Below are 20,255 nucleotides of genomic sequence, written 5' to 3' on the forward strand. Positions count from 1 at the left end.
ATACCACAGAGCGAGTGCAAATCACCCCCTGACCTTTCATGCACAGAGCCACCCCCTGAAGGAAAACGCTGGCCAGTACCATAAGAACATAAGAATAGCCTTACTGGGTCAGACCAATGGTCCATCAAGACCAGTAGCCCGTTCTCACGGTGGCCAATCCAGGTTACTAGTACCTGGCCAAAACCCAAAGAGTAGCAACATTCCATGCTACTGATCCCAGGGCAAGCAGTGGCTTCCCCCATGTCTTTCTCAATAACAGACTATGGACTTTTCCTCCAGAAACTTGTACAAACCTTTCTTAAAACCAGCTACGATATCCGCTCTTACGAGTTCCAGAACATAAGAATAGCCTTACTGGGTCAGACCAATCCCATCAAGCCCAGTAGCCTGTTCTCACGGTGGCCAATCCAGGTCACTAGTACTTGGCCAAAACCCAAAGAGTAGCAACATTCCAGCATCTCAAAGGATAGCAAGATTCCGGAACCCCAATGAGAGCAACATTCCATTCAGAATCCTATCAAGATTCTGGAATCCCAAAGAATAACAAAAGATTCCAGAACCTCAAAGAGTAGCAACATTCCATGCTACTGATCCAGGGCAAGCAGTGGCTTCCCCCATGTCTTTCTCAATAACAGACTATGGACTTTTCCTCCAGGAACTTGTCCAAACCTTTCTTAAAACCAGCTACGCTATCCGCTCTTACAAGTTCCAGAACATAAGAATAGCCTTACTGGGTCAGACCAATGGTCCATCAAGCCCAGTAGTTCTCATGGTGGCCAAGCCAGGTCACTAGTACCTGCCCAAAATCCAAGGTGTAGCAACATTCCATGCTACTGATCCCAGGGCAAGCAGTGGCTTCCCCCATGTCTTTTTCAATAACAGACTATGGACTTTTCCTCCAGGAACTTGTCCAAACCTTTCTTAAAACCAATTACGCTATCCGCTCTTACCACAACCTCTGGCAACGTGTTCCAGAGCTTAACATTTCTCTGAGTGAAAAAAAATTTCCCATGGGAACGGTGGGTTTAGGACAAGGTTTCTTGAGGTCAGTTGTGCCCAGGTCCAAGTTTTGTGTTTACCCCTTTCCTTCTCCTGTTCCTCTTCCCTCCAGCACTAGGGTTACCACATTATACTTTAGTAAAATCCAGACCCCCAAAACCCATCCCCGCCCCATTAAGCCCAATCCCCCCGCTGCCTGCTGTCATCGGGCAAGAGGGCATCCGCTCCTGCCCGATGCGATTTCGAGGAAGTGCCAGGTTTTGAAAAGCCGCCTGGACCCCCGGACATGTCCAGGGAAACCCTCTTCTCTTTCTTTCTCATTGTTCCCTCCCCTCTCCTCTTTCAGCCTCCCTCTCACCCCTATCTTCCTTCTTCCTTCTCTGCATCTCACCTCTTGTGTCTATTCATTTATTTATTAGGATTTGTTCACCACCTTTTGGAACCCATTTACTCAAGGCGATGGTCAGCACGAATAAGTCAAATGAGAATACAAGGGAATGAATAGTCCGGAACATTACAACGTCAACGCAATATGCCAGCAACGAAGGAACCGATGGAAAGAGAAGGCAGAACCTCTCCCTTCCCATCTCTCAGCATTATTTAGTTAGTTTTAAAATGTATAAAGCGCTTAGATCTAACACACAGAATTATTCAAACAAAATAATAAGGAGTTACAGAAATACAGGAGTATTTCTATTCGGTGGTGACGTTTTGATAAAATACTATCACAAATTTAAACCAACCCTTTGCAACCTTTCTCTGTCATCAAAATTATGAGCCACCCAAACGTCCACATTTCTCCGGACATCTCCTCCTTTTCGAGGACATTTCCTGTGGTCAGCACGTTGTCTGTGTTTTGAAAAGCTTCCTCGTAATCGCGTCGGGCAGGAGGGGATGGGTGGAACTGGGCGGGCCTGGGGGCAGGTCTAACCCTATCTACAAATAGTTGTGTTTTTAAAAGTTTCTTAAAGGTCATATGATCCCTACATAATCTCAAGGCTCCGGGAAGGGAGCTCCGTAGTTTTGTTCCAGCAATGGAAAACATAGCCACCTTCGATCTAACACAGGGGTGTCAAAGTCCCTCCTCGAGGGCCGCAATCCAGTCGGGTTTTCAGGATTTCGCCTATGAATCTGCATGAGATCTATTTGCATGCACTGCTTTCATGTATGCAAATAGGTCTCATGCATATTCATTGGGGAAATCCTGAAAACCCGACTGGATTGCGGCCCTCCAGGAGGGACTTTGACACCCCTGACCCTATCTTCATCCTCCTCTTTCACCTCCTTCCCATCTCACTCCCTCCTTCCTTCCAGTCACTGTCCCCCTCCCCACCCCACCCCACCCCGTTCTCTTTGCTTTGCCTGTGGGCGGGTCTAGGGGCTCTGGATTTTACAAATGTAAACAGCATCGGATTAGCCACTCAGTTTTTAATTTTAATGTATATTTTCTGTAAACCGCTTAGAACTTAACGGATGTAGCGGTATATAAGAAATAAATTACATTACATTACATTACATGATCCACAAAAGCGGGAGTCTCCTGCCGAAAGCGAAAGACTTGGCAGATTTGGTGCTTTAGAAACTTGCCTTCTGGGTTCTTTGCTGTTATTTAATAATGAATTTAATAATATCTGTATTGAAACCATCCCAGGAAACGCAAACTCTGCATTGTAACACCTTTACAGAAGCTCACATAATCCGCTCTGAATTGACTGAGTGGAGTTGAACGGGTACAAGTGGATCGATTTTTCACTCTGTCAAAAATTACAAAGACTAGGGGACACTCGAAGTTACAGGCAAATACTTTTCACTCAGAGAATAGTTAAGCTCTGGAACACGTTGCCAGAGGTTGTAGTAAGAGCGGATAGCGTAGCTGGTTTTAAGAAAGGTTTGGACAAGTTCCTGGAGGAAAAGTCCATAGTCTGTTATTGAGAAAGACTCGGGGGAAGCCACTGCTTGCTCTGGATCGGTAGCATGGAATGTTGCTACTCTTTGGGGTTCCGGAATCTTTTATTACTCTTTGGGATTCTGGAATGTTGCTACTCTTTGGGGTTCCCGAATGGAATGTTGCTACTCTTTGAGATTCTAGAATCTTGTTACTCTTTGGGGTTCCAGAATCTCGCTAATCTTTGAGATTCTGGAATGTTGCTACTCTTTGGGGTTCCGGAATCTTTTATTACTCTTTGGGATTCTGGAATGTTGCTACTCTTTGGGGTTCCCAAATGGAATGTTGCTACTCTTTGAGATTCTAGAATTTTGTTACTCTTTGGGGTTCCAGAATCTCGCTAATCTTTGAGATTCTGGAATGTTGCTACTCTTTGGGGTTCCGGAATCTTTTATTACTCTTTGGGATTTTGGAATGTTGCTACTCTTTGGGGTTCCCAAATGGAATGTTGCTACTCTTTGGGGTTCCAGAATCTTGCTAATCTTTGAGATTCTGGAATGTTGCTACTCTTTGGGGTTCCGGAATCTTTTATTACTCTTTGGGATTCTGGAATGTTGCTACTCTTTAGGATTCTGAATGGAATGTTGCTACTCCTTGGGTTTTTACCAGGTACTAGAATCCTGGATTGGCCACCGTGAGACCATTGGTCTGACCCAGTAAGGCTATTCTTATGTTCTTATGACTCCCCCAGTTATTAGCAGCGGTATGGAAGCTTTCAATAAGCAATAAACAATGTCGAGAGATGGTGCCACTCACCGTCACAAAATTGTTGTTTTCTAATTTTATGATGTCACCCACTTGGATGTTCATCCATTTTTCATTTGTGAACCTGTAAGAGTTAATCCGCGGTCAGCGTTCAACACTGCCAAGTCTTGGTAGGGTAAAGAAAGGGTAGACAGCCCCTCCCCCGCTCAAAGGTGCCAGCGTGTCTGGAAATACAGCTCCCACACCCACCAATATCCAGACACATAGCCCAGCACGCCCATGGTATATAGGAAATGAACATTCACACACAGGAAGACAGATTTACAGCATGAATGAAAAGTCAGACCAGAGCACAGTAGTTTTAAGCCCTCGGAAGCACAGACAGCATAACAGGTCTAAAGATAGCCCAGAAAAGTCCTTGCGAAAGCGGCCAGTGTTCTGAGTCACAGTCAGTCAAGTAAGGGTTACCAGATGGATCCAGGTCATGGAGGATAGTTTGACCCAGGCCTGGATTTAACTTCTATTACCATTAATTGTAGTAAAACCAGGCCTGGCTCAGCTGCTCCTTCAGGCCTAGAGTCATCTGGTAACCTTAGCCGCTTGTCCAGTCTGATGCCAGGGATAACACAGAGTCTCTCAAAAATGTTTTCGCTCCGGCACACTAAACCGAGCAAATGTTTTTTCATGACACATTATAACTGAAATTATAATATTGCAAACCCAACAAAAAATTAATTTTGAGAATTATTTATTTCAAGTTCTTTAAGCTATATGTATAGCTAATTCTAAGAACGGTGAAACTAAAGTAGATAGACTAGAATTGCTAATCGATGCGATGGATGTGCTTGTTTTTGAGTGCAAATTAACTCAAAACGCAGCTCGATAGTTGACAAGCAAACACGCATTTCATCATCCACCAGCCATTCTCTTTTTAAAAAATTTAATTTCTGTCAGAGCTGAAAATCCAAGTTCTCAAAGATAAGATGATCCAAACAGTAACAAAGCCTTGATTTAGGATAACGACTGCATACAGAATAAAACTAAAATGACTTGCCGTTAGTTTTCAAGGACCAATCACATCAAAGAATGATGCTCGTCTGGGTGGTTGCAGCCTTACACGCACCGAGGCTCAAAACATTGACAGACTCTTGCATAAGCAATGTACATGTCATCTATTCTAGGGAGTTTTTAAAAATAAAGTCAAATTCTGGGATGTTTCGTAGCACCCAGCTTGTGACTTTGATATGGATTTTAACATATCTAGCTTAATCCGCATGATGCCTATGTAGATAAATGCAAGGAAACAGGAATTTGGGGGTAAGGTTACCAGATTTTCCTTTGGGGAAAATCCAGACCCATGGCTATGTCCCCAAGACTATCCAGTTCCGCCCCCCCCCAGACAGCATCCGCGCATGTGCGGACACGACGCGGAGTCGTGATAGGAAAGCTCCAACGTCCACAATTAAATTGTCTTTTTTTGATCTTTCTGGGCCAGAGCCCTTAGAAGTCCGCCCGGTGTTGTCCTCAGGTTCAACTGCACTCCACTCCAGCCTAACCAAACCATCTCATCGTCTGTGGGATTCAGACCGTGAAGGTCTGCCCGGCACCGTCCTCATGTTCCAAATTACTGGGGTTCCCGTCGAAGCCCTCCCCAGCCCATCGTAAGCCGAATTGCCATATATGGGAGACACAGACCGTGAGTTTTTCATTTTATACCGTTCATTTTCCTATTCGAGATCCTCTGTGTTCATCCCACGCATTTGGTTTAGGCTTTTCTCCCTCTTCCATTCATAGCTTAGGATAGGGGAGGGGTCAATGGCAGGCCTAAATGTACGGTACAGCATTGCGACTTTATTCTAAATATATTCAGTGCTGTTTACGGTAGCAACTAAATATCTTAAGAATCCAAAATATAAGCACGTGGTTTAAAGCAGTGGTTCCCAACCCTGTCCTGGAGGAACACCAGGCCAATCGGGTTTTCAGGCTAGCCCTAATGAATATGCATGAAGCAAATTTGCATGCCTATCACTTCCATCATATGCAAATCTCTCTCATGCATATTCATTAGGGCAGTGGTTCCCAACCCTGTCCTGGAGGAACACCAGGCCAATTGGGTTTTCAGGCTAGCCCTAATGAATATGCATGAAGCAAATTTGCATGCCTGTCACTTCCATCATATGCAAATCTCTCTCATGCATATTCATTAGGGCAGTGGTTCCCAACCCTGTCCTGGAGGAACACCAGGCCAATTGGGTTTTCAGGCTAGCCCTAATGAATATGCATGAAGCAAATTTGCATGCCTATCACTTCCATCATATGCAAATCTCTCTCATGCATATTCATTAGGGCAGTGGTTCCCAACCCTGTCCTAGAGGAACACCAGGCCAATTGGGTTTTCAGGCTAGCCCTAATGAATATGCATGAAGCAAATTTGCATGCCTATCACTTCCATCATATGCAAATCTCTCTCATGCATATTCATTAGGGCAGTGGTTCCCAACCCTGTCCTGGAGGAACACCAGGCCAATTGGGTTTTCAGGCTAGCCCTAATGAATATGCATGAAGCAAATTTGCATGCCTATCACTTCCATCATATGCAAATCTCTCTCATGCATATTCATTAGGGCAGTGGTTCCCAACCCTGTCCTGGAGGAACACCAGGCCAATTGGGTTTTCAGGCTAGCCCTAATGAATATGCATGAAGCAAATTTGCATGCCTATCACTTCCATCATATGCAAATCTCTCTCATGCATATTCATTAGGGCTAGTCTGAAAACCCGATTGGCCTGGTGTTCCTCCAGGACAGGGTTGGGAATCACTGGTTTAAAGTATCCTATTCTACATCAAGAAGATCCATCGGTAAACACAAGAAAAGTGTCAGGTGAAAGATATAGGTATTCTTAAAGCCAATAAGGAGCCTGAGAATGTGGAGCTTATATACCCAAATTGGGTTCTTTGGTGAACAGCGTTCACCGGCTCAGATCCCGTTCCACCACCACGCTCCTTTTATTCTTTCATAGCTTTGTTAAACGTTCTCCACTATTTTAAAAAGGTAGGTAGTCCGGTCTTCTCATTAACCCACCAGCTGACTGTGCGAGTAGTAATGTTTTGACCAGAATCGGCAAATGTATCTTTAGAGCTTATAAACCAGGGGTAGGGAACTCAGGTCCTCGAGAGCCGTATTCCAGTCGGGTTTTCAGGATTTCCCCAATGAATATGCATGAGATCTATTTGCATGCACTGCTTTCAATGCATATTCATTGGGGAAATCCTGAAAACCCGACTGGAATACGGCTCTCGAGGACCCGAGTTCCCTACCCCTGTTATAAACAGTAACTAAGTAAAAGAAGCAGAACTTATCTTTTTAGAAGACTTTCATTCTTAACTCAATCATTTCTTTTGATAGAATTCATGCTTCTTTTACGAAGCTGTTGCTCGTTTTTCTCAGTTTCGTAAAAGAAGCATGAATTCTATCAAAAGAAATAGAAACATGATGGCAGCTAAAGGCCAAATGGCCCATCCGCAGCATCCACTACCTCCTCCTCTCCCTATTGGCTAAGGCTCTTAACATTTGCATCTCCTCTTCCTATAGGCAAGACCGAAATACCTGGAAACAAATGGCAACGTTGGCAGCACAGGCTGAATTGTGGTCCGCCCTATTTACGTCTAGGTGTTCCTCTGCTGCATCAGTGATGATGTCATCAGCAACATGGCGCGGAATGGCCGGGCGTGAGAGGGGCAGGCCGCGATGTAGCCTGTGCTGCCGACGCTGCCATTTGTTCCCAGGTATTTCAGTCTCACGGTCGGGGTTCGGATGGGAAGGAGAGATGGAAGGGTTAGAAGGGGGTTTGCAAGGGGTGGGCAGGGGAAGCGCTGCTGCCGGCGACTAGGGATAATAATAATTGGGGTAGGTCTTATTTTCAGGGAAACACAGTATCTTACACACTGAGAGTGGCATAGAAAGGGGGAGGGGCGGTCTGCCCCAGGCGCTGTCTTGGTGGGGGCGCTGGCTTCTCTCCGCCCCCCCTGCCACGCACCTTCCCTTCCACCTCTTTAATTTTCTCGACGCGAGCAGTATCACAAACATGTTGCCCACGTTGGTATTGGCTCTCTCTCGCGTCACTTCCGAGTCCCATGCCTATGAAGTGACATCAGAGAGAGAGCCCACGACACGGGCAGCAAGTTCGTAATGCTTCTTGCGCCAGGAAAATTAAAGAGGTTTGAGAGAAGGGGGGGGCACACGTGGGCAGGAAGGGGATGGGAAGGAGCGGGGTAGGCAAAGAAGAGGGCGGTGGAGGGGTGCCACTCACCCTCCTACGCTACTGCCCACAGACAATATGCCATGGAGTGATTACACAAGCCATAAGGGAACCCTGCCCCGACACAAGAAAGATGACGACACTTACTGTCCCTTGACCAGCCGTTGCACTCTGCGATTGTTCACCTGGTTGTCACTTTTGTGTCGGTACTGGAAGACAGAAGGGGAGGTCTGGTTATCTGAAGAGGCAATACACTTCCCCCTCCGTATTCGCGGTTTCGTTATTTGCGGTATTTCGTTCTCAGACTCCGCCCCCAAATTTACATCACAGGAAATCGCTGTTCCCAGCGTTTCCCAGAGAAAATCGATGCTCCCGGCATTGTACGGAGAAAATCGCTACACTTGCAGGTCGGGTTATTCACGGTTTTGTGTCTTTTTATAGGGTGTTTTTTGTTTGTTTTTTTGACAGAAAACCTGCAAATAACACAAAAAGTTATTCGTGGTTTTTCTGTATTCACTGTCATGCTGTTCCCCTATCACTGCGAATGCGGAGGGGAAGTGAGCGGAGGGATGAGGAGAGCGCAGTGGGATACTGTGATTTAGGAGTCCTAGGACATGACTAGAAGGACTCGGCTTTGTCATCTCGGGATAACCTGTTTTAGACTCGGGTCTAATCCTTACTCGATGCGTGATTTCGGCTTTTTCACAAACCCCCTCCTTCACTTACGCGTAGGGTGGGGTTTTAGCGTCGTCAGCAGCGGCAACGGGTCCGACGCTCATAGAATCCCTATGAGCTTCAAAGCACTAACTGCCGCTGCCAGCGCTAAAACCCCACGCTACGCGTTCGTAAAGGAGGGGGAAAGTCTCTTACAAACTTTTTTTGTTTGTTTGGCTTACCTCGTTAACACAATGAACAAAGAACCCCACATATTAACAAACCAGCACCCATATCATAAACGTTTAAACATATTTCGTGGGACAATCCTTTCATGTCTCACTCCTTGAAGTATATTTTCCAGGGGAACATATGCCATTAATGAAGAGCTGAGGCACATTTTTGTCAAGAAAATGTGATCTCTTCGTAAGGTTCACAGAATGCTCCCTCGAATCTGTGGCATGGAGTCGGAGTCCACACTTAGAGTTACCCACGTCCAGGCCAGTTGAAGAAATGAGCCTGGCGAGGACTCGGGCATCGGGTGGCTGGGAGGATTCTTACATAGTCGTCTATGGCGTCCTTGACGGCAGAGACGGCCAACACCAGGACCAGAGGCACCACCGTGGTGAACCAGGACAGAGAGGAGATCTGAGGGATGAGCTGCGGGAGAGGAAGGAGAAGAAGTGTTAGCTCTTACAGTGACATCTACAGGCTAGTCACAGAACAACATCTGTAGAAGTTAAGCTCTCTCTTGAGGACAGCAGGATACTAGACAAGGAATCACTGACAGCCGGATGGGAAAAAAGTGTAGCAGTGGAGAAATGGGAGTGCGTCAGAGTATTCGTACTGTACCTGCAGAATGAGCAGAAACACAAAATAGGCATTTGCAACCCTCTGAAACTGCTCAAAGAGGTTGAGTGGCAAGAAGGTGAAGACGTTGTACTTGGAGGTCTTGATAGCATTGGTCTGCAAAAGGAATTCAACACACGCATCAGAAAACTACTAAAATATAAAGGTGAGAGATTTAAGCGCACATGAGCACGACCACCATAACAACATAAGGCGCTATCTCCTGGGGGCCACTAGGTGGAGTCCTGCCTCGAGAGGTTGGGTCAGGAGGAGGAATTCAAGTTGCAGCCCGATGCTCACCGATAGCGAAAAGATGGGGTTATTTTACCATGGTTTTGGGGTCCTAACGCAACTTGCAGTGTATCATTGCAAGTCATGTTAGGGAATTTGCATAATAATGAGATGTAAAACGTGCATGTGCATATTCCTCTCTCATTTGCATACTTTCCATCTCATTACTTCGTAACACGCGGTGATTTAAATATTGCCGCACTAAATTTGGAACAGCAGCGTTAGGACTGTTTAAGTCATGATAAAGGCCAAGTACATGAAACGTTCCAATGACAGTCTCACGGGAAGAGCAAGGTTTCTGCGCTTATGCACCGCTACTAATGAGTGGGTTACATGAGCTTTTCATATGGTGTCAGGTCAAATGCACGCCAGGACAAAGGCGCGCCCAGACAATTGAGCGCAGCGTGGGGGTGCGCGCCGCAGAAAATTACTGTTTTTAGGGCTCCGACAGGGGGGGCGTGGGGGGGGAACCCCCCCACTTTACTTAATAGAGATTGCGCTGCATTGTGGGGGCGTTGTGGGGGGTTTGGGGGGGTTGTAACCCCCCACATTTTACTGAAAACTTCACTTTTTCCCTGTTTTTAGGGAAAAAGTTACATTTACAGTAAAATGTGGGGGGTTACAACCCCCCAAACCCCCCATAACGCCGGCGCGATCTCTATTAAGTAAACTGGGGGGGGCTCCCCAACAAAACCCCCCGTCGGATCCCCCTAAAAACTGTAATTTTCTTCGGCGCGCGCCTCCATCTTGCGCTCAGTTGTCGGCGCGCGCCTTTGTCTTTCACGGGGTTGTCTATGAACCTTTCATATTGATAGAGATAGTTCCAGACACTTATGACTTAGTATCTCTAAACTTCAAGCGTGAGCCCAGTCTGTCCGGATGAAACTTAACGCATCTAAAACCAAATTATTATGGCTTGGCCCAAAATTGGATTGACTTCTTAGTTCTGTAACATTGGCTTCTGGATCCCCTTTACAAACTGAGCTTTCTGCTAAGATTCTGGGAGTCCTCTTTGACTCCTCGCTTCCTTTCAAGGAACAAATTAATTCTGTGATTAAGAAATGCTTTTTTAATCTGCGTATGCTGAGGAAGGTCAGCCATCTCTTTCATCACCGTCACTTTTCTGTTTTAGTTCAGTCAATTATATTATCACAGCTTGATTATTGTAATGTCATCTACCTCAGTATTACAAAAATCAGCCTTTATAGATTACAACTGGTCCAGAATACTGCAGCGAAGCTGATTTTTGGGAAACGTAAGTTCGATCACGTGACATCGTTGCTTCAGAGTCTTCATTGGCTTCCTGTTTATTTTAGAGTTCAGTTTAAATGTGCTTGTGTTATTTTCAAAATCCTTTATTATTTTAATAATCAAGATAAGAAGGGGAGAAAATGATTGCTTAATGTAATATTTGTATAATTAATAGTGTGTTTTCATGCAGTTTGTATAATTTCTCATTTGTATTACACTATCAAAGTTTAAAAATCAATAAAGATTTTTAAAAAAAAAATTATTTATGGTATCTTCACTCCTCTAGTTCCTTTATCCTGGAATCTTTACAGATTCTCTTTTGCAAGGGGCAACCAACAATATAAATTATCTTTCCCTTCCAGAAAAGGGATTAGAGGAGTTAAGATTTTTGGACAATCTTTGATTTTTAAGTTTTCTCAGCTTTGAAACATTCTTCCGTTCCTTATAAGAAGCTCTGGTTCTCTTCTATTTTTTCGCAAGCTTTTGAAAACTACTTTATTCACTAAACATTTTGGAAATTAATTCTTTTCATTTTTCTTTATGGTTTATATTTTTTTCACGTTAACTATTGTAAACCGGGTCGAGCTTTCTTAGAATGAAGGCTCGGTATATAAAGCCAATCATTAGATTAGATTTTGTGATGATGTTACAAAGCGTAGCTCCTGTAATAATAATAACTTTATTTTTCTATACCGCCAACACCCAAAAGGTTCTAGGCGGTTCACAGAATAAAGAGGCCTGGACATTCCAGTGATGATACAAAGCAGACAGAAAAGCAGTACAATATTTCAATAATGAAAAATACAATAAGAAACAATGACATAGTCATCAATCAAGTAACAAATTTTTTGAACAAATAAGCCTTAACCGGTTTTCTAAAGCTGCAATAAGATGCAGATTGTTGAATCAGGTCGTCTAACCATACTTGAACTTTACCTGCTTGATAAGCCAAAGATCGATCAAAATACTTTTTAAAACATAACATAAAACTCACTTGTATACCACAAATACCATTAAGTTCTATGCGGTTCACAAAGACTAATAATACAATTGAATAAACATCCTATATCTAACTTCCGAAAGATTCCCTAAAATGATACGTTTTTAAGGAATTTGGGCATATGAATATATTTTTGGGATTAGGAAACGTGAATAAACCTTTGACACGCAGCTCCTGATTGGTAAGGCCCACCTTAGTGGAGGAAGAGGCGGTCGGAGCATTAAGCGAGTGATTTCCTTCCCTCGCTGGCGCTCTGGCTGTTCTCTCCAGTCTCCCCCACGAAAAACCCTATTCGTGGGTTTTCAAGATTTGCAGGGGTTCCTGGAACGGAATATCAAGGGAGTAGGTTGCATACGCAGGGGTTTCGTCAGCCGTAAGCTGGAAGTCATTATGCCATTGTATAGATCCATGGTGAGGCCCCACCTGGAATACTGTGTGCAATTCTGGAGACCACATTATCGCAAAGATGTGCTGAGATTGGAGTCGGTTCAGAGAATGGCCACCCGGATGGTCTCGGGACTCAAAGATCTCCCGTACGAAGAAAGGTTAGACAAACTGCAGCTATACTCGCTTGAGGAGCGCAGAGAGAGGGGGGACATGATCGAGACGTTCAAATATCTCACGGGCCACATCGTAGCGGAAGAAGATATCTTCTTTTTCAAGGGACCCACGGCAACAAGAGGGCATCCGTGGAAAATCAGAGGCGGGAAACTACGAGGTGACACCAGGAAATTCTTTTTCACTGAAAGGGTGGTTGATCGCTGGAATAATCTTCCACTGCAGGTGATTGAGGCCAGCAGCGTGCTTGATTTTAAGGCCAAATGGGATCGACACGTGGGCTCTATTCACTAGGCAAAGGTAGGGGAGGGTCATTAGGGTGGGCAGACTAGATGGGCCGTGGCCCTTATCTGCCGTCTATTTCTATGTTTCTATGTTTACTGTACTTAAATAATTAAGCCATGCTAGCATTTTTAGCACCAGCCGTGCTCACGAATTCCTATGAGCATCCGAGCTGTTACCGCGGCATTAAACACGCTAGAAAATCTGAACATGGACAATGGCATAGAACCACATGGGATCCATTCCAGGATACTGAGAGCACTCAGAGAAGTTCTGGTGGGTCATCTTAGAAATAGCCAAATATCATCACATAACAATAAACTTTTCTTGATAATGTCAGGAGTCGCCATTCAGCATATCACAAGTAACTGGAAAAATTACAGTAGACTCAATTACAATTCCTGATGGAACTCATTATGTCACATATATAAAATGGAAAGAGCAATAGGAAGCTAGAAGAAATTTAATAAAATTTAGGAGCCCTTAACTTCTTATTGTAATGAGTAAACACCATTTTCTATTGTAATATACACCGTCTAATGATTGGGGGGAGGGGGAGGTATATTTTACATTTTTCTTATTGGGGAAATAATAGAGGAATGATGGGAGGGGAGGGTGGTAATTTTATGTATTGTAAGATAAATCAGAAAGATTGTCAAGTGATGTGTTTAATTGTATTGTTTTATTGTATTGTTTTATTGTATTGTTTTATTGTATTGTTTTATTGTATTGTTTTATTGTATTGTTTTATTGTATGTGCACTTGATGTAAGATTGAAAACGAATAAAGAATTTGAAAAAAAAAGAAATATGTTTAATAATTCCTTGAAGACAGAAGAGGTTCCATGGGACTGGAAAAAACCCCAGACATGGCGCCCCTTCCCAAAAATAGTGACAGAAAAGTGGAAACTTCTTCCCTACGAGGAGCAGCTAAAGTGGCCATGGCTCTTGGAGAAGAGATGGCTCAGGGGAGATACGGCAGAGTGGAGTGAAAAGGGTAGATGTGAATGACTTGTGTAATCTTTCCAAAAATATTAGGACTAGGGGGCCATGCGATGAAGCTACTAGGCAGATGGTTTTACGATCATCATCCCATTCGTTAATTCTATCTCTGAAACTATTCCTAAAGCTTCAGAAGCCATAAACGTGATGGAGCACTGGATGACAGCCTTTAGGCTCAAACTTAATTCAGAAAAGACAACTTTCTTCATTGCTTCGCCACATCCGCTTAACACCAAATCACCACTATGTATCAATAACCTTAGTTACCCTATCCAGCCCACCATAAAGATAGTAGGTGTAACTCTGGATCAGTGCCTAACCATGAAAGACCAGGTAGACTCCTTAATCAGAAAGGGATTCTTTACTCTCTGGAAACTCAGATCCATTAAAGCTTATTTCGATACAGCGGCATTCAGAACCCTGGTCCAATCCCTCGTACTAAGTCTACTTGACTACCGTAACATCGCCTATTTAGCAATTTCCCAAAAGAACATGCAGCGTCTACAATTGATGCAAAATGCAGCGGTCAAACTGATCTTTGGGCTGAGGAAGTTTGACCACGTGACATCCTACTACCGGCAGCTGCATTGGCTGCCAATGGAGGCGCGCGTAAAGTTTAAATTTGCCTGCTTCTGCTTCAAAGCACTACATGGACTTGCCCCTAAATATATAACTGACCTTTTCTCCTTCTCTGCCAACAGACACAAGAGAAGTTCACATTCCAACTTCGTTTCCCCCCCAGTGAGAGGTTGTAAACTGAAAAAACACCAGGAACATCTTCTCTCGCACCAAGCAGCATCATGGGGTAAAGACCTAGAACAATTGCTTTCGCCCACTACTTATGAGGAATTTAGGAAACGTCTGAAAACACACCTGTTCCTAAAGTATCTAGACAACTGGTCCTCTCTTCTCTCTCCCCTCTATAGCGATTAACTTGTCCTTTTGATCTCTTTCTCCTCAACAATGAATTTCCTGTCCTATTAATTCTCTTTCTTCCTCCCCTCTTAAAGTCAATCAATTTGTACCTTTGCTTAATCTTTGTAAACCGCATAGAACTTCACGGTATTGCGGTATATAAGCTGTTATTATTATTATTTAAAACAAATCAGAGAAAATATTTCTTCACTCAAGGTATAATTAAATTCTGGAATTCATTTCCAAGAATGTGGTGAAAGTAGTTAGCTTAGCAGGGTTTAAAAAAGGTTTAGATACTTTCCTGAGACAGAAATCCGTAAGCCATTGTTAAGATGGACTTGGAGGATAAGCAGCATAAAATGTGTTTTACTACTTAGGATCTAGGTAGGTACTTGGGACCTGGGTTGGCCATGGCTGGAAACAGGATACTGGGCTTGATGGACCTACGGTCTGTCCCAGTATGGCAACTCTGATGTTCTTATTTGAACCAAATATAGGGATGTTCCAGACATTGTGACATCACTGATGAGGTTTGTTCTTAGGTTGGTGGAATGAGGCATTATGACATCAGTCTTAGCTCTGGAATGTTACTACTCTTTGGGTTTCTGCCTGGTACTTGGAACCTGGGTTGGCCACTGTTGGAAATTAATAAAACATAATGTAATGTAGTGATGGTCCTCAGTATTCACAACTCATATTGGATCAATGTCCTATTTAAAGAGTTGAGAACTCATAATAACTCAACAGGGTATTAAGCGTGATACATCCTTGGACCTATTTTCATGTGCTGAACGTGTGTAAGAATCAAACCATGAGTGTCAACACAAAATAAAGTGAAAATCTACAACAAATTAAGAGTTTTTGTCCAAGAGAGGACCAATCCCCTTAATCTGAAGCCCGATCATAGGGCAATTCAATTACAATTTGTAGAGAGAAAGAGTGGTACTCATCTCCGTTGGCGTATAATGAGATGATGAGTATGTCTTATCAAGTCCGTGCTGAAAAATCAGGCTCTCATCACTACACTACATTAAGTTTTATTATTCATTTCTTATGTGTATTTGAGTGAACTTCCTGTGAGCTTAGGAGTAAGAAAGAATCCTTTTTGACAATTGGTTTTTGCCATTCTTTCCAATTTAGGTTCTGTATTTTTGAGAGACCGCAAAATAGAAACATAGAGTATGACGGCAGAAAAGGGATGTCGGTCCAAGCCTGCTCACTCAAAGAACCATCCTCCTAAAAGAACCCTCCCCTTAAGCAGTTCCCTGGAGTGTACCCACATATTTATCCCTTCGTCTCTTGAAGTCGAGCACGTTGTTGGCCTTGACAACCTGACGTGGAAGAGGCAGATTTGCGACAATTGTTAATTAGGTGCCATCGACTCGTGCTCGAGTCCTAGCAACTTGATGAATTACAAATCTACAAATAAATCGGTTTTGTGCTAGTCCGAAAAGGTCCTCCAGCGTCATCTCCATGGTTGTTTTCAACGTGTCCAGCCATCTGATTGCAGATCACCCTCTTCGCCTGGTTTCTTCGATCTTCCCAAACGTGATGTCCTTCTCCAGTGATTTCTCCCTTCTGATGGTGTGACCAAAATAAGAGTCGTAAGTTCATCATTTGGGCTTCTAGTGACACAGCCAGTTTGATCTCTTCCAGAATTGATTTGTTAGTTCTTCTGGTGGCCCACGGCACGCCTAAAACCCTTCTCCAGCACCAAGCTCAAATGGGTCAATCTTCTCATTGTTACCAAATTCTTATTTACATTTTACAAAATTGTTGACAACATTTGCATTTGAGGTGTTTGTATGATTTACATTATGTAATTCTCTGTTAATATACAGATTTCTTTATATTGTTAGCCACATCGAACTTCAAATGTTATCATTTTTTTGTAAGTTCCACAGCAATTTTAAACTAAACTAAACTAAACCTTGGGTTTGTATACCGCATCTTCTCCACAGTCGTAGAGCTTGGCACGGTTTACAGGAGTTGGGATAGAAAGGAAAGCCAAAGGGAATTATAGGAATAAGTAAGAAGAGAGTTTAGAGGGGCTTAGTGTACCCGAGAGGGAGGAAAAGTTACATTTTTGAGAATAGCCAAGTTTTCAGATGCTGTCAGGTGCAGGACACACAGGCACATCAGAAGTTCAAATTCAAGCAAACTGTTCTTTCCAGAGAAGTCACCAAGTTTACATGGTTAAAGGTGGGCTCATTTTAATACTAATAGGCTCATTGTAATAAATTTGCATAGGATTCTCGGTGGCCTTTGGAGGTCAGAAATTTACCTGGAATTTTGCAATTTCAACAAGTTTTAAAGACAATTCTTTTGGCAGTTGTATATCATTGAGATTTACGTTGTATTCCATATTACCAATTAGAGCAATAGTCTTTGATGTATGTATTTGTTTTAACTAGGTATGTTTTATTGTGTCCCGCGCAGAATAGATACATTTTTAAAAAAAACAATAACCCTTTTGTGCATCAGAGGCTGAGTTAACTTGCAAGTAAGACTGGCTACAACCAGTCTTTCTTGCATGATAAGCTTTCGAGCGTCGGGGCCTCAAAATATACTCTCTGGAGCACAAAAATGATAGAAGAGATGCATTTTAAATCCAAATAGCCACCCCCTCCTCCAAGAGTAGGGTTATGAGATGTCCGGATTTCTCCGGACATGAACTTCTTTTCGAGGACATGTCCGGGGGACGTTTCAAAACCCGGCACTTTGCCCGGGTTTCGAAAAGCTTTCCAGGTAGCAGTGATATCGGGACGGCATCTGCACATGCGTGGATGCAACGCGGTGATGTCACACGCATGTGCGCATGTATGCGACATCATCGCATCACAACAGCACACGCGCAGATGCCCTCCAGACAAGCGACCAGGTTGAGGGGGCGGGGATGGGGTAGAATGGGGCGGGCCTATGGGCGGGGCCATGGATCTGGTTTTTCATTCGCAAAAATCCATTAACCCTACCCAACAGTAGAAGGAAATATCTTTCAGAACTTTATTTTAGCAGTCGTTTCGTTCCTCGGTGGCAATCTGGAAAGTTTGGCGTACTCACCGCATACTTAAATTTCAGATTAAATTCCCGGTCATTTGCTTTCAGGAGTCTTTCTTTCTCTACAGAGAAGGAAATAAAAAGAAAAAGAACCCTGTGTCAGTTGGAGGAGGAGAGAATACGCTGTGGGTGATCCACGTGTGCAGAACTCAGCAGCAGGCCTTCAGACGGAGCCACACACAAGCCCTAGCCTCCCTCCCTACTTGCTCTCTCTCCAGTCCCCTCCCCTCCCTCCCTCAATACTGTTGCTCCAGTTCCCTCACCTCCCCTCCCTCCCTCAATGCTGTTTCTCCAGTTCCCTCCCCTCCCTCTCTCAATGCTGTTTCTCCAGTTCCCTCACCTCCCCTCCCTCCCTCAATGCTGTTTCTCCAGTTCCCTCTCCTCCTTCCCTCAATGCTGTTTCTCCAGTTTCCTCCCTTCCCTCCCTCCCTCAATGCTGTTGCTCCAGTTCCCTCACCTCCCCTCCCTCCCTCAATGCTGTTTCTCCAGTTCCCTCCCCTCCCTCCCTCAATGCTGTTTCTCCAGTTTCCTCTCCTCCTTCCCTCAATGCTGTTTCTCCAGTTTCCTCCCTTCCCTCCCTCCCTCAATGCTGTTTCTCCAGTCCCCTACCCTCTCTCCTTTGACCTCTAATGCTGCTTGCCCTCATGATATATCTCCTGACTCCCTCTCCTACATCCTCCCCAGCCGGCCACAGTAATTTAATCTTTGGGCAGCTGGCGACGGCAGCAGCAGCAATGAGATGAGCCTGCTACCACCTTCCCCTGAAGTCACCTCTCTGCAGTGATTTCCTGTTCCTGCATAGGTGGGACTTGCAGAGAGGCACTTCCGGGGCAGGAGGGTGGGGGATCCGGAGAAACAGGTGGGGGACTCACTCCTCCAATTTTCAAACACCGTCTGGACACCCAGACAGTCCTCGAAAAAGACTTACAGCACCATGAAACAGCAGTCTGGCCCTGGTCATTGCTCTTCTGCAGACGGCAATCAGAATCTGAACTGCAAACCCTGAACATGAAGGGCTACAATGAACAGTCCCACGATGAAGGGCCACGCTGAACAGGTGGCTCTTAAAGGGCCGTAATAAAGCATCCCATTCTGCCATTGGGCGGCCCTGAGCATTTTACTGCATTTATTGGTACCAGATTTTTTTATTTATTTATTTTTTTTTTTACTTTAGTAAAATCCGGATCCCTAGATCCACTCCCCAGGCCCGCCCAATTCCACCCCTAATCCCTAGTCCTGCCCCAGTCCCGCACTCCCCTCCCTTCCCCCCCCCCCCCCCCGCTCATTGGGCAGGAGGGCATGCGCAGATAACCTCCTGCCTAATGCAATTTCGAAGAAGCTTTTCAAAACCTGGACAAAGTGCCGGGTTTTGAAAAGCCGTCTGGACCCCCAGACACATCGTCGAACTGTCCAGGGAAACCCAGATGTCTGGTAACCTCAGCTGCGCTTACTCATTGGTAGCTACACCCATGTCAGCAACACTATCCACTCTTACTTAGTTAACTCACTTTGAATATCGACAAAGGATAAACCGTGGCCTGTGACCCTGACCCTCCTGCTAACAGACATCAAGGTGAAGTACAAGTCTAGCAATATCACCAGGTTTCATAGGTTAGGCCTGACACCGTCTCCCAGACCTGCCATTATCATCACATTTATGACATCAAATGAGCCGAAAATTATTTATAAAGCGAGATACGGAGTGTGGAGTTAAAAGCCGCCAGTGCTCAGGCATTCAGGCCTGCAGTAAGAGACGGTAAATACACAACACAGGGAGAACACCAAGGAAATAACTTCCAATTTGCCTTACAAAGTGCGAGGTGTTATTTTAAGCATTCTCGTGGAGCCGCCACTCAGGATCCCCTTTGATCTATGTCATTGTTAACCTGCTCAACAAAGTTAAACTGAAGAGACTTACTGAAGATACTTTTCAAGACCTTGTGTTTGCTGATAAAGTCTTCAGGCACATTTATACCGGGACTTTGCATTATTTCCATGAATTCATTTTTATTTATTTCTTGGTGACGGCAAAAGCTAGAAGGATGCTAGGTTGCATAGGGAGAGGTATGGCCAATAGGAATAAGGAGGTATTGATGAGACCTCATTTAGAATATTGTGTAAAATTCTGGAGGCCGCTCCTTCATAAAGATATAAAAAGGATGGAGTCGGCCCAGAGGAAGGCTGCTAAAATGGTGTGTGATAAGGCGTATGGGGACAGACTTAAAAATCTCAATCTGTATACTTTGGAGGAAATGCAGGACAGGGGAGATATGTTAGAGATGTATAAATACCTATGTGGCATAAATGCGCTTGAGTCGAGTCTCTTTCATTTGAAAGGAAGCTCTGGAATGAGACGGCATAGGATGAAGTTAAGAGGTGATGGGCTCCGGAGTAATCTAAGGAAATACTTTTTTACAGAAAGGGTGGTAGATGTGTGGAACAGTCTCCCGGAAGAGGTGGTGGAAACAGAAACTGTGTCTGAATTTAA

The 20,255-nt window shown here is 44.2% G+C and overlaps 1 protein-coding gene across 10 annotated transcripts in view; it reads right to left on the minus strand.

Moving 5' to 3' along the window:
- The window catches only part of LOC117356551 (phospholipid-transporting ATPase ID-like), a 209,143-nt gene that overhangs the window by 114,077 nt on the left and 74,811 nt on the right, over positions 1-20,255 (minus strand). For 8 of the 10 annotated variants that reach the window (XM_033935931.1, XM_033935912.1, XM_033935903.1 and 5 more), the window contains 5 exons: positions 17,771-17,829; positions 9,416-9,529; positions 9,125-9,223; positions 8,057-8,118; positions 3,701-3,773 (listed from right to left, as the gene is read on the minus strand). In XM_033935931.1, coding sequence (XP_033791822.1) covers positions 3,701-3,773; positions 8,057-8,118; positions 9,125-9,223; positions 9,416-9,529; positions 17,771-17,829 — 407 coding nt within the window. Of the gene's footprint in view, positions 1-3,700; positions 3,774-8,056; positions 8,119-9,124; positions 9,224-9,415; positions 9,530-17,770; positions 17,830-20,255 lie in introns of those variants that run through there. The other 2 variants (XM_033935986.1, XM_033935975.1) reach the window with 2 other exon arrangements.

This window comes from Geotrypetes seraphini, chromosome 1, assembly GCF_902459505.1.
Source record: "Geotrypetes seraphini chromosome 1, aGeoSer1.1, whole genome shotgun sequence".
Lineage (NCBI taxonomy): Eukaryota > Metazoa > Chordata > Amphibia > Gymnophiona > Dermophiidae > Geotrypetes > Geotrypetes seraphini.